This window comes from Fusarium proliferatum (genome assembly GCF_900067095.1).
Source record: "Fusarium proliferatum ET1 genome assembly, contig: FPRO_scaffold001, whole genome shotgun sequence".
NCBI classification, from domain to species: domain Eukaryota; kingdom Fungi; phylum Ascomycota; class Sordariomycetes; order Hypocreales; family Nectriaceae; genus Fusarium; species Fusarium proliferatum.
In genome coordinates, this window is record NW_022194790.1 from 4,210,558 (window position 1) to 4,224,946 (window position 14,389).

The 14,389-nt window shown below is 50.8% G+C and overlaps 4 protein-coding genes across 4 annotated transcripts; 2 read left to right on the forward strand and 2 right to left on the reverse strand.

The window, feature by feature from the left end:
• Positions 1-303: 303 nt before the first annotated feature.
• Positions 304-1,521, forward strand: FPRO_00706 (uncharacterized protein; the record flags this gene model as incomplete). The annotated part of the gene is made up of 1 exon (XM_031223447.1): positions 304-1,521. The coding sequence occupies one exon, from the start codon at positions 304-306 to the stop codon at positions 1,519-1,521; it is 1,218 nt and encodes a 405-aa protein (XP_031075765.1).
• A 2,878-nt stretch (positions 1,522-4,399) lies between these two features.
• FPRO_00705 (putative 14-3-3-like protein) lies at positions 4,400-5,983 on the forward strand (the record flags this gene model as incomplete). Its single annotated transcript, XM_031223459.1, has 5 exons — positions 4,400-4,411; positions 4,738-4,745; positions 4,889-5,242; positions 5,428-5,515; positions 5,615-5,983. The coding sequence occupies 5 exons, from the start codon at positions 4,400-4,402 to the stop codon at positions 5,981-5,983; spliced, it is 831 nt and encodes a 276-aa protein (XP_031075766.1).
• Positions 5,984-7,170: 1,187 nt separating this feature from the next.
• Positions 7,171-7,659, reverse strand: FPRO_00704 (uncharacterized protein; the record flags this gene model as incomplete). The annotated part of the gene is made up of 1 exon (XM_031223470.1): positions 7,171-7,659. One exon carries the CDS (start codon positions 7,657-7,659, stop codon positions 7,171-7,173), a length of 489 nt encoding a protein of 162 aa, XP_031075767.1.
• A 1,881-nt stretch (positions 7,660-9,540) lies between these two features.
• FPRO_00703 (uncharacterized protein) lies at positions 9,541-13,662 on the reverse strand (the record flags this gene model as incomplete). Its single annotated transcript, XM_031223481.1, has 4 exons — positions 9,541-10,813; positions 10,870-11,089; positions 11,143-12,968; positions 13,016-13,662. The coding sequence occupies 4 exons, from the start codon at positions 13,660-13,662 to the stop codon at positions 9,541-9,543; spliced, it is 3,966 nt and encodes a 1,321-aa protein (XP_031075768.1).
• Between the last annotated feature and the right edge of the window lie 727 nt (positions 13,663-14,389).

Genomic DNA, 14,389 nt, shown 5'->3' on the forward strand with positions numbered 1-14,389 from the left:
TCTTGACCACTTCATTTGATCTACCTGCTATTTCAGCTCTCATCATTATGTGTGTTGAGGCTAAAGTCAAATAGTCCTCAACACTTTCTCAATGATGCATTGCTCCTTTACCGTCATCCCGTCCACTCTCAATTCGGAGAACTTCTGAGTCGTTACTAGAAATTGATTCTACAACGCAGATCGAGTATTAGGGATCTTTCCCACTATTGAAAAAAAAAACAAAAAAAAAACCCAGCGCATTTATGGACGCGTTTGCAACTGTTCAGACTTTGCAACTATCAGCATAGAGCACCACGTTACACCATGCGACTCAGGCCCGTCAACACGATGAGAACACTGACTCTTCAGCTGGTTCTCATCACTTCCTGCCTCGCTCTTAGCAATCCATTTTCAATACTCAGACACAGCAGTAATGGTCCTTGTATTAAGCCCTACGGCATATCCGTTCCCTTATTTGCAACACTCGAGCGTCTGTCGCGGCTCGTCGACATTGCCTATTGTATTGGCACCACAGGAGTCAGGAAACCCTTCGACTGTGTCTCGCGCTGCAGCGAGTTTCCCAGTCTCGATCTCATCAATACGTGGAACACTGGCCCTTTGCTCAGTGACAGTTGCGGCTATATCGCTGTGGATCACGGTGTGAGGCAACGCGGAGACAATGACGCTTACATGGCCGGTGAGCCTGCTATCGTGGTGGCCTTCCGTGGTACCTACAGCATCGCCAACACGATTGTCGATCTGAGTACTGTGCCGCAAGAGTATGTGCCGTACCCATCTCCTGACCACGACGGAGAAAACCCGCCTGACGAACCGAAGCATCAATGTACAAATTGTACAGTGCACATGGGGTTCCTCCAGTCCTGGAAGAATGCCCGAAGCCTCGTACTTCCACAATTGAGACAGCTGAGGCTCCAATATCCTTCTTATCCTGTTCAGCTTGTAGGTCATAGCCTGGGAGGTTCCGTCGCTTGCCTCGCTGCACTGGAGCTCAAGGTATCTATGGGGTGGCAGGACGTCATAGTCACGACCTTTGGTGAGCCCCGAGTTGGGAATGAAGGGCTCGCCCACTTCGTCGATGAAGTCTTCCATCTAGATGGCCAAGATGATCTCGAGGGGCGACAATACAGGCGGGTTACTCACAAGGAAGACCCCGTGCCTCTGCTTCCTCTGGGTGAATGGGGCTACAAGTCACACGCAGGGGAGATATACATCGCCAAAAAGGAGCTAAGCCCTTCTGAAGCCGATATTTACATGTGTACCGGCGACAACGATCCGAAATGCATCTCCGGGGCAGACGACTCGTTATGGATGACGATACGCCGCTTGTTCCACGTCAAGGGCCTTCTAACGGCCTCGGACAAATTGGCAGAGTTGAACGGATTCCCTTCTAGATTCAAGCTATGGCAACTGCTGTTTGCTCATCGGGATTACTTCTGGAGACTCGGCCTCTGTGTACCAGGAGGCGACCCTGCAGATTGGGGCAGAGGACGTTACCAAGCACCGGAAACGGAGGAGCTATGATTTTTTGAACTTATTGTGTTGGAGTTGGCAGGCGTTGATGACATGGAAAAGCCAGCTTTAAGATATCTCGTGCATATGAACTTGATGGATTAACACATTTGCAGAGCTGGAGCTTCAACATTTTTGAAATCAAATTCGTCATGTATTTCATTAAGTATTCGACAAATTCAATGTAGTCTCAAGCGTCTAAAACCCATTGACTCATATTCTAGAACCACCATATGGATGAAAGAGACCATGTTTTCTACTCCGTCCCAACCAGTATATCCAGCGTGTTGTTCAAAGTCCTACGGTTTTCTGGTGACCTGGTCCAGCCGGTCCCGCTGACCACGGGCTAGACCGAGCGGAAAGCTCCACCAAAACAAGCTGAACCAAGATTATTCAAAGTCATGTCAAGTGATAAAGAGGGGTCCCACGCTAAAAAGAGGTCCCTGAAAGAAAGATTTCACCTTGGGGAAGGCTGCTGGAATTCATACTTATCCAGCCTGGTCGACTTGTTTCTATGTAGACAGTCCATCATCTCGAATGCCCACCATAACAAGAAGGAGATAAGAAAGGAGAACAGCACATTCCTGCTGCTGAGCTGTCTGTACTGTATGAGGCAAAACCGGTTTCCATGGCTCTGGTGGAACGTGGGCTTCGGATGATTGCAGATGGGTCCGTGGGATCAGAGGAGAAATGGTTCAGTTAATAAACAGGGGTTTGATGAGCGACAGAGCTGCTATTTAGCTCCAGATTGCAAAAAGAAGGGCTTCGTTGAAGTCGGCCAGGGCTAGTTACGAACAAGACTACAACCTACAAGTGATTTGAACTTGACAGCTACAGTGTGCCCTTAGAGTGGAATATCTTGAAACGAGTAGGATATCACCAAACTCTAACCAGCCAAACAGTTCCCGCATCCAGGTTCGCGGATTTCCTGGTCAAGGATGATGCAAATCGAGGCGTACGATATGACATGGAGGGGTTGGAAGCAAGCGGAATGAAAAACATCAAGTGTCAAGTCACAAGGCAGGGATTTGACCCGTTCAGAGCGAGATAGGCAGATCTTGAGATTTGATGCAGCCCAGCCAGCCCAGCCAGCCCAGCAAAGAGTGCCACTGTATCTATCAGTTCTGACGAACTCCATAGATAGGGCTCTGTTTCTTGATGGATACGAGTCCGAGTGCTGTGGAGGGGTTGTCGAGATTGTGTAAGAAATCTTGATCCGGGTTTCAGATACGGAGTAGTGGTTTTGGTCTTGACTTGATACATATATCGCAACAGGCGTCTCAGAGTCAGGGTCAGGGTCACAGAATCCAGACTATGCCGAAGCGTTTGGATTGATAAGCTCTTAAACGCTGGACTCTGGAGTGGGCGGTTAATATAACGGACGATCCCAGGAAATGAGTTCATCTCGTGCGAAGCTCTCACGGCCTATAATCCAGCAGAATAGAATTGTCATGCGCTGGTAAGCTCAGTATCTAACTATGGAGGCGTATGAATGGTAGACTCTCGTGCCTTCTGGCGGTAGTGGCAGTCCTGGGCAAACAACAACGGATCATCACTGGTCGAAAGCCTCTCGGATCTCAGACTTTCAGCCATGATTCGTGTGTGAGATGCGTGCTGCCGTCCGTGGCGGGCCTGGAGATAACCAGGACAAGGGCCCAATAGAAGTCGTCTCATCAGCCCCAATGAGGCTGATTCAATTATGATGCAGAGACAACAACTAACTAGCATTGTGTGATTGATTTCTCTTACGAAAAGTAGCTTGCCGTAAAGGAGACATTAGCACGTGCATATCAGCACCATTTCCTAGGAATCAAACCTGAAAAGGGGTGTCTACACAGGCGGCCTGTGTGAATGAACTGGAGGAGAGATTGGCGTCAACTGCCAGGGCTAATGAGCACCACGTATCAAACAACGGCTACCTAGAAAACTATTTTCGTTTGGTGGAAGAGGGGTGAAATCAATGGAAGGGGGCTCATCTCTGTCGTCACTTTTTTCAGGCTCACGTGGCTACCTGTGCATTGTTTACATCCGGCATGGATGGCATGGCATGGCAGCCTGGGGCCAGCCCAGGACAAAGCCCAGGTTCCTTGAGTTTCTACTACCCCAGCTCCGCAGTAGGTATTTGAGACTACGGGTACTGGGCTCAGATTGCTCCAAGCTACCCGGACCTTACCTTCAGTATTTGGGATGCACTACAATTTAGATGAGGCGGGCAGCTATGGCGCACCAGGTTCCGTCTGGACTTTTCAACGGGGACATGTTCCGCTAAACGGGGAGATCATATCGGCTCCCCTATTTTCTCCTCTCTCTCCAGTTAATGGCACTGTCGGTTGTCTTGAAAAGATCCATTCATTATTAGAGCGGTGACTGGGTTTGTGGTGCACTAATGTAGATATGCGGGTTAAACAGTTACCAAGAAGTGGGAGTCAAAGGCCCAGAGGCCAACAGCCCGGGCCCAAGGCGACCCTGGGATTGGGCGGGCGGGCCAGGCTGTTCCTTGGGCGATACACCCCTAGAAACGATCCATTCCATGGGGGGAGCTGCCAGCACTGGGGGCCTGCCCGCTGCCTGTCCGGCTGGCTCCCATCCATCCATTCCATTAGTACAGGGCGCTGCCAAAGTCCAATTCTAATGCGCAAAATACGTACCCAGGTACCTACCTACCTACCTACCTTGACCTCGCTCACTCACCCAACGCCTGACCCGCCTAACTACACCTCAGTCCAATCCAGTCACTGGTCTCTCTACCTTACCTCTGCTCATCCCTCTCCCTACGCGCCCCCCAACTCTCAACCTCAAAAATTCAATCTCTCACTCAACCTCTCTTCTCCCTGTCACGACTACTTCCACTTCCTTTTTTCTTATCAAACAACTCCCAATATCTTCCAAAATGGCTACCGAGGTATGTATTCTCCCTCCAAGTTTCTCTATCCTTCTCTAGAGATGCTCTACCCTTTTTCCCTCTCGGCCTCCTGTCCCGCCGAAGGCCGCACAGCCCCTCAATCGAAGCCCAACATGGACAAACGGTGACAACACCATGAGGTTCCCCCTCGAAACTCACGATTCGTCCATGGCCTCGAACCCTCGGCTATGTAGCTTGCGATTCTCTAGAGGCCATCTCAACTTGCCATCAGGCGGTGTTGCTCGATCCCATCCCCCTCCCCGCTCATCTCCTCATCCCCATCTCTCTGATCAAAATGCTTGATGCTGACTCTCATGGTGTGATAGCGTGAAAGGTTTGTCTACAGCATCCCTCACGGATCTCTTCCGACGCTATCGGCGCCCTGCCAATAGCTTGGCTCGTCCAGCTCGTCTAGGAATCCAGATCCCCTTCGAAGGACATCGCATCGCTGACATCGTACGTGTTACCTCACTATAGCAAGACCTTCCTGGCCCGCCTCTGCGAGCAGGCCGAGCGCTACGATGAGATGGTCACCTACATGAAGGAGGTTGCTAAGCTGGGCGGAGAGCTCACTGTTGACGAGCGTAACCTCCTCAGCGTCGCCTACAAGAACGTTGTCGGCACCCGACGTGCCTCGTGGCGCATCATCTCCTCGATCGAGCAGAAGGAGGAATCTAAGGGCTCCGACAAGCACGTCTCTACCATCAAGGATTACCGCAACAAGATCGAGACCGAGCTCGAGAAGGTCTGCCAGGATGTTCTCGATGTCCTCGACGACTTCCTCATCCCTAACGCTGCCACCGGCGAGTCCAAGGTCTTCTACCACAAGATGTGCGTTTTTATCTTCCCCGCCTCTAGCCTGAGGCCCCTCGTCTTTCCGCCCTTTTTGTGCTCGCTCACGCAGCACTACACCCATCTCGCTCCATGCGTGCTTTTTCCACCGCGGAAAAAAAATTGCACTCCATTTTTTTAATTTAGTTATCGAGAAGCTGACCGTGTTTCTTTCTGATGAATAGGAAGGGTGACTACCACCGTTACCTCGCTGAATTTGCCTCTGGTGAGAAGCGCAAGGGTGCTGCTACCGCTGCCCACGATGCTTACAAGGTAAGGCTAAATTAAAACCTAACTACCCCCCACCTCCGTCACATGCCGCAAGATCCGGGCCGCTGGTGCCCCTCGCTGACAAGTTTTGCCCAACCACAGAGCGCTACCGATGTTGCCCAGACTGAGCTCACTCCAACTCACCCTATCCGTCTGGGTCTCGCTCTCAACTTCTCCGTCTTCTACTACGAGATCTTGAACTCCCCCGACCGTGCTTGCCACCTCGCGAAGCAGGCCTTCGACGATGCTATTGCCGAGCTCGACTCCCTCTCTGAGGAGTCTTACCGCGATAGCACCCTGATCATGCAGCTCCTCCGAGACAACCTCACCCTCTGGACTTCTAGCGACAGCGCTGAGGGCGAGGCCGCTGGTGCTGCCGATGCCCCCAAGAAGGAGGAGGGCGAGGCTGCCAAGCCCGCTGAGCCTGCCGCCGCCCCTGCTGAGGAGCCTGCGCCTGCTGCTGCCTCCTAAATCTGTCAATAATCCCCCTCGATACCACATGCGTCTCGGCATATAGGAACCGAGACGTATTCTTGCCCCGGTTACACTTGTCTGCCCCCGGACACACGGATAGCTGGGCCTGTCTTGGGCGGGCTGGATGATAGTACGAGGCTTCTTCTTTTTGCGCGGTGCGTTGCTTTTTTCCCATGGCGATGGAGAGGGAGGAATCACAAAGGGTCTGGTTTCTGGCAAGGGAGAGTGTACGGCGTGGAATCTTTCGTCTTGTTTGTCCGTCGGACTAGTAAGAAGGGAAGAAGGGGAGTAGGGAAAATTCGATCCGCCAACACTCAGTGATGACGGCTATTTGTCTTTTTTTCTCTCTTTTTTTCTACCTGGCAGATAAATCGCAAAGTTTCCTCCCCTTTTCACACTTTTTTTTCTTTGGCCTACTTTCCGCACCTAGCATTTGTGTATCTCTCAATCCCCGTCTTGTTGGTCATTAAGAACGTGGACAGGGCTTAGCCCGTCTTGATGGATCGTCACGAAGAAGGCTTTCTCATGTTAACGCTTTTCCCCCAATTGTCTTATGTCTTTTATGTTTTCTGTTCATGTCTATTGGTTCGTTCTCAAACGTGACCCCCCCTGACGAGAGGCAATGGAGATGAATTGTTTCCTGTTGTTTCTAAACAAAGACTTGTCCCCAAAAATTAACCCCCTATACATTCATGTTCACGGGTACCGAGAAAAAAAAGTGGCGGTATAAGCTGCCCCTTGGCTTTTCCGATCTGAAGCCTCTCAGAGTCTCTGTACTGGTGACATTTGTTCTCTACTGACATTTTCCTGATGTTGAACGGTTGCATTTCCCAGCGCTTGTGTTCCGTCTTTATATTCGCGAACCGTCTGCTATGGGATTTCCGAAGTTTTGCATATGTATAACGTCAAACGTCGGTTGGAACAAGTGTCGAATGTGATAGTCTCTCGTACCTGGGATTAGAAGGATTGGTTTACACGTGCATGCTAGTCTAGGTACGTGGCATTGTCTGTTAAGGACATTGATTAATGAAGAATAAATGCTATATCATGACACATGTCGACGTGGCCCCGGCTGCCTATTAGGAAGTATGTATTGCTGGCACCGGGCCGTTCGTAAGCAAAGATGGCAGACGCATTCCTTGCTTGGTAGCGAGTGCTGATGCGTCAGTCCGTTAGCGACGCTGTCACCGCTCCTCGGTGCGACGATTGAGTAGCCTGGCTGCTCGAGCCAACCTCTCTTGCTTCTCCTTCAAGCCATTTCCTTCTTCGCTATCCCTCTCCAGAATGCCGCCTTCTTCGTCCCTCGCGTCCTCTCCACGAGCCACCCTGTTCTCAAGTCCGCGGTACATAGCCGTGCGGCCATCCGGGGGAAGCTCGGCGGTGGCGGCAGCCATGTTGGCGGCGGTGCGTCTCTTGGGCCCAAAGCGCCAGCTGATGCGCTTCCACAAGCTTCGCGACTTGGAACCAGCAGGTGATGGAGGTGTGGCAAACGAAGTATCCGGGTCGGGGTCTGGAGTGGCGGCAGATGAAGACGACAGTGATGATGATAGTGACGGGGCCGTGGGGAGGTGTAGGGCTGAAGCGACTTCGGTGCGCCAGATGTGAATGCGCTCTTGCTTCGCAGGAGGCATGAGGGGGTTGATCTTGATTCGGTGATCTGAATTATCGGCCATGGCTGGTTCTGTTACTGTTGAAGCTGATGATGGCTTGCGATTTGTTGGTAGGAGCAAGCAATTAATTAATTTGTCGTGGTTTGGTGATGGGATCCGTAAGGAGATGTTGGATTATGGGGCTCAATGCGTATTGTGTGGTATTAGTCCGAGGCCAGTCGGAATTGTGAAGCTTGCCATCAAATCAATGATCTGCCGTTGGTGATGATGAGAAGCGGACGATGAGGACGTCAAAATTAAAAAATTAAAAAATCAGTGGCTCATTGACAATCTTTGTTTTGCGCGTCGTCCAGCGATTTCATCCGTGTACGCCAATGACTCGTGCAGATCGTACGAAATCGTACTATCGAAGGGCCTGAGCGTGCTGGATCTGGATCTGGGGGTTGTCTCCAAGACTCGAACACTCGATACCAGAGAGATGAGGCTTGATTGCGATGGCCTGTGATGATGTTCCCAATGACCAAAAAAGAAAAAGCAAACAACCCAGACTGAAGGTTGTCTCTGTGAGAAGGGAAAAGGAGAAATTGCGATCAAGGTTTAGAAATAAGAGAGGCAAGGCGAGGTCAAGCAAGGTAAGGTAAGGTAGGTTCGGTTCAAAAGCGATTGGAGCTAAGGAAATCACGGACCGGGGACGATCTATATGGCTTCGATGGGGGGAAGAGAGAGGGGGGGCGGGTTTCTGAGCGGGCCAAAAATGAATTAGGTACGATGGTCTAGGTGGCTGGAGGTCTTATGTTGGGGTTTGTTTGTTCTTTGAGGTTATCGAGGACTGAGATTGGGAATTGAGGGCATCCGAGGTGGAGGAAGAGAAGACAAAGAGACGAAGGATGAGAGAGTGGTTTTTGCAAGGTCGAGTATGTGCATGCAAGGATGTGATATGATAGATACATAAATTGATCAGCGCTGGTCTAGATCGTCCAAGGTCAACCAAGGTCTCGTGCTCACGACAGGGAAGAGAGAGTGCAGCGTGGACGGTAACCTACGGCAGCCATGGAGCGCTACCATGTCCTGCATGCACCTCCCTTAGTATCTAGCATTACTGAGGCTGCAGCGCTCCATGCATTGCATAGGTAGGTAGGTAGGTAGGTAGGTAGTAGTCACGGGCATCAACTGAACTGTGGTTACTATACCAAGCATTGAAAGTGTCGGTGACGGGGACCAAAGGTTCGTGCCGAACTCAACAACACCAGTAGGTTAAACGTTAAGCCCAAAGAGTCAGCAGAGTATTTCTGACAAAACAATCAGATCAGATCAGCCCCTTCACGCCCGCCAGATACCGAGAATTATCTCATTGGAGGTCTCCATCTGTGGGGCTTGGTCATGAGGCCTAGATACTGATACTGTACAATAAATCCCTCCACCTTGCCCCTCCAGGGTAGCAATTTTACCTACCTACTAACCTACTAGTACCTACCTATATTACACGCCTTACAGTATCTTGGATTCAAGCCGCCGCCATAGTATTGATGCATCACCCGACGAGAGGCACAGTTAATTAAATTAGGTGCGTCCTTGGCGATAGCGATCTATCAAAATCACCCGTCGAAACACGCCACTACTCCCATCTGGTGGCTTTTTCGACCGACTCGTGGTTAGACGACTTCGGTGACACATGATTCAGTTGCTGGCTCACATGCTGTGAAACATAAAACACCATCAGAGATAACAATATCAGCTGGCGAATCTCGGCGGCAGTGACCAAGTCTTGTTTGTACTTTTTACTCTTATACTAAAGGCGTAACCATAGTCATAATCCAAGCCAAGTCCCTAAGACATACCTCCCCAAGACACACTTCCCAAGTGATTCAAGCCCATCAAAACGCTTCCCAACGCCTCGCATCCAAGAACTAAGCTAACTCATACCTGCAAACCAACTCACTTTTCCTATGCCCTTGTGCTCGGCTTCAGCGTTTCCCAACCTCCTACCTCTTGACCCTCACCCAGAGATCCCAGTAGATCCGTAGACCCTTGCCGTTGATGCTGGTTTTGGTTCTGTTGCGGTAACTGTGGCTTGGGCTGTACTGGCGGTGCTGCCCGGCGAGATGGCACTCCGCCAGTCATGCCGGGCAGCCCTACCGCTCCGATCGAGCTAGACGGGTTTGCACCAGTTCCGTTCACGCTAGGCTTCGGAGGTGCTACGGGCTTCCGTGAGGTGGCTCCGATGCCCTGTGAGTGAGGACTTCCTGTGAGACCTCCGGTGTGAGCCCTTGTTGGCAGCGGTGGCCGAAAGTCGTCTTCCATGGCTCTCTGACTCAGTGCTGGGCTTGAGCTTGGCGATGTTGTGGTCAGATGTACAGGCTTCTTCGCTACTGGCGGCGCAGGTTTCCCACCCTTGCTGTTCTGCGAGAACTGGGAAGCATGAGAAGCTGCTGATGTAGGCCGAAGAGGTGGAGGTAGCGGTTGAGTCTGCACCCTATTAAGACCAAACCCGTTGCTCGGTGGTGTCTGTCCCATTGCCGCCACTCCTGATGTTCCTCGTCGCGGAGGTGGTGGCGGAGGTGGCGTCTCGACATGGCCCATAGGAGCATGGTCATCTAGGAGATTCATGCGCCCGACCTTAGCTGGCAATGCTGATGGGTCATATGGCGGTGGCAGCTTTCGAGGTTGAATACTCGACCCTGATGCCATGACGTTGGGCAAGCTGACTTTTTCAAATGGTGAACTGGACATGCTGGACAGAGATGCCTTTGACGACGATCTTGGAATAGAGATCCAATCCGGCTCTTCAGTAAGACCAAAGGGATTTGAAGGACGGTTGGGATTGAGCCCCACGGCTTGCCCGTTTCTGGGTTTGGGCACAGGTACAGCGGCACGAGCGGGCTGCTTGTTGTCGAGCCACCACTTCTGGCGATCCGAACTTGCGGGAGGAAGCCCTGGCTCGATAGAATCATAGCCAATAAGATCTTCATCATCGCTGTCCTCGCCAGTGCCAAGATGAGCTGTTGCGTCTCCGACCTCGGCCTTTCGACGTTGATACAACTCCGTACTGATCTTTTCTCGCAGCTGCTCATCCACGATGCTCACCCTGCACTCGAAGGCAGCGTGGACAGGTCGGTGATCTGAGAATTTGAGAGGTGCCGAGTTGTACAAGATCTGTCTGAGGTTGGAACCCTTCCTGAGAATACGATCTGTCCACGCAGGAATGCGAGCTTTCTCACTGTAGTCTCGTCAGAATTCGTGAATACAAGCACCGATACATGAAAGTGCACTTACGAGGTATCATAGTCATCGGTTCCTATGTCAAACTTGTACGTCGGAGGAAACGTGATGCGAGCTTCAGAATAAAAGGGGAACGATAATCCAGCTACCATCTGCAGATTGAGCTGATCATTCTCGTATAGCGTCTCAAAGTCACGCTTCTTCACCAACGCACGCGCAGTTTCAGAGTTGAGCCCAATGCGATAGTTGAAGTCGCCCAACCAGATGACGGCGTCTGTTTTTGTCAGTATGTGTGGATTCAGCGAACACAGTACCAAGGGTACTTACCATGATCATCGATTCCCCGGTTCCGCTGAAAGCGTAAACCGTGATGTATTGTTGCATAATCCCGGTTGCGTTCATCGTAGTTTGAAAAGCCAGCAGCCAGATGTGCCGTGACGAAACATATATGCGTGTTGGCATAGTCGAATCGAATCGCCACAGCACCCTTGTTTCCAGCCATGCCAGACATGCCAGTCTTTTTCACGCTACCCTCCACGTTCTTAATGTTGGCCAAACTGGGCGTCTTTACAAAAATGCAGAGTGCTGCTCCAACTAGCTGCCCGCTCCGCAGCAACACATACCTCTCACCTCCCAATCGCTTTTGTCGATCGTTAAGATTGCGCTTCACGGCATGCTCCCATAGGTTCTTCCGTGACGGGTCACTGTTCATGATCTGTTGCGGACTGAGCTCTACAATTTCTTGAAAACCAACGACGTAGATGTCCGGCTGCGCATCTCCCAAGGTCTCCGGGAATAACCAGGGGCCAAGATCGTCATTGACGCCTTCGGTACGGCCATTAAGGTTGAACGTGCCAACCCATATGGTGATGCTGTTGTATGACGTGAACTCGCTGCTCCTTTTGGACAGCTCTGTTGACACAAAATCGCTGATGGGATCGAACAGAAGGACCGCCGCTTGCCCAACGAGGCGACCCAAAAGCATGTCAATAGTGATTTGACGAGAGGGGTCGAGGAAGTTGTTGTGATAGATACGTTGGACAGACTTTCGCACGTCAGCCACAGCCCCTGCAAGAGACATCTTTCCATGACGCGTGAACGATGATTTGAGCGCGCCTGTCCCAGCATACGTTTTGGACAAAGAGTCGCCGTTGTCTGCCCATAGACTGGAATGTCTCATCCAGAAATCAGAGGCAGCGAATTCACCCCGATGTCCAAGAAAGGCCTCAACTGCCATCTGTGAGATCATGGTTTGCACAAGATTGGTTCGATCAAGACAGTCCAGACAATTGGTTCGGAAGACACCCTCCTGCTGAAGCACAACCACCATACGAGCTTGTCCAGAGCCATCATGGTCATATCTAGGTTCGCTTGTCTCCTCCGCAAGAAAGTAGGCAAAACCGTCGGTGGAGTCCTCAATATAGCGGCGGATATCTCGCGCAGCCTCATATCCCGCTGGCCCTTTTGTTTCTGCATGGAAATCGTAATTGGTTTCTCGCAAGAGAGCATGATCTGAAGATCCGTCTGGGCCAGCACGACTTAATGGACAGTGTTTGATACCATTGTGGTAGAGTGTACTGAGCTCAACCTCGCCAGGCTTTGTCTCACTAAGAAGATTGATGACATGGACAGCTCCGTACGATTGCTCGAGCTCCTCAAAATGTTTGTTGAAGGCCGGCTGTGTCCCGTCGGGAGATCTGGTGACTGTGATCTTCTGCCGACCTGGAATAAGATCGGCCGCTTGCTCCCAAAAGACAGGTACTGATCCGCGCACTTGAGCATAGGAGAACATGGTTCCCGCCGGGCTCCAGAAAGTGGTCTCAGTTTCAACAAAGTTTGCCACATGCCCATCATCATCAATACCTCGTGAATTGAAGCGAGTTCCAGCTCTGCGACAGGATAGTCGAGATATGAGAGTCATAAAAGAAGGCATTCCTGACTTGGAATTCTTAAGTGGCGAAGAGCTTAGCGGAATTGTCATGGTTTTACAGAAACCACGAATTGCTGATGTCAGTATTCGTGACGAATCAAGCGCAGCTCGTTCATTAGGCATGAGACGGGAACGAAACTGGACAAGAGGACTGATCATGAATGAGTTCCAGAGAAACCCATCGTCAAAATTGTCGATTTCGAACGAGTTGGAATTGATTGGTCTATTTCTTGTCAGTCTAATGATGTACAGGTCAAGGTAACAACGAACCTGTCTTGAAGCCGGTTTGTGAGATCGAAATCTGTACTGTAGTAAAATGTTCCGTTGCTTAGTAGGCTGCGAAGCTCGTGACATGGGTGCTCCATGGCAACTTCTCTTCGACCAAGGCCTTGCCCATAAGGACCAGATTGCACCGATGCAGAATCCGAAAACTCCGGATCAAGTGATTCGAGAGGAACAACATCGTCATAGTCCGCGCTACTCAGGCAGTAGAAGGCCACACCGTTTATACGTTCAACAGTCTCGCCAGGCCGCAAGGTGGCAGCACGTGTCGCATGCGTAATGACGGATAGGAAGACATCGCTGTTAACTGTGATCAAGCCTAGTGTCCCGTATATCGGTCGATGTGTCAGACGGCGATAGTCCTGCAGCAAATGCCTCGACACAGGTGCGAACTCGACCATGCATTTCGATACCAAAGCTTCGCCGGGGTTTCCGCGGCTCCTCGTAGACGCAGCTAAGGATGTAAGCGAGGCGTTCGCGATGGCTTCACTGGTGGAGGTAGTATATCGAAGAATCAGAGTGTGTGATGTTGAAACAATGGCGATGGATCGATGAGGATAGTCGCGTATGTAGAGCTCGCATGACTTTTCGGGAGAGGCAGCCTGGGAAGAGTAGGCCCCTGAGGAATAGTCCATCGTGTATTCAGTAGGATAACATGGAATGGATAGAGGATGCAAGGTCAACGTGTCCACGATAGGATTACGCTTGCGAATGCGAAATGATTTTAATATTTCTTTTGACTCATGATTGATTGGAAGTGTAAGATGAATTTTAAAGACAGGAAACTTTCGGGCGGACGTAGTTGGGCTCTGTAGGTTTCAGCCAATGTTTGGATGAAGTTTTGAGCTTTGGGCGTTAGATAAATGTAAGAGGCGCTGGATTGGACTGCACGCTCTACAAATGACGTTTCTCAGCTGGGGTACCATGATGAGAGACCCCTGACTGCTAATAGGTAGTAGGTACTTAGCCAGTAGACGAAGCCCCACCAGTGGCATCTACAAATAGCCAGACATTGGATCTTTGAGCTTTGGCATGAACATCTGAACACAAGGCATCATCATTATCATGATGCAGGCCCATCGCCAATGATGCACTGGGCGAGAAACTCTTGGATAATGTCAAGAGCGCGAAGCTTGCGCCTTTACTTTCAGCTTATGGGGTTAAGGACCAAGTACTTCTGCAGGTCTATGATACCTAAAATACGATTGACTTTTGCTATCAATGGTAAAACAGAACATCAACCTCTGGCAAGACATAGGATGGCAATGAAACTTCATATCAGACTGCGAGACTTTGCCACGAATTCTGGCCCGATCAGCAAGCTTCGTATATACCCGCCGAAGTGCTTAAGGTAGTTTGGCT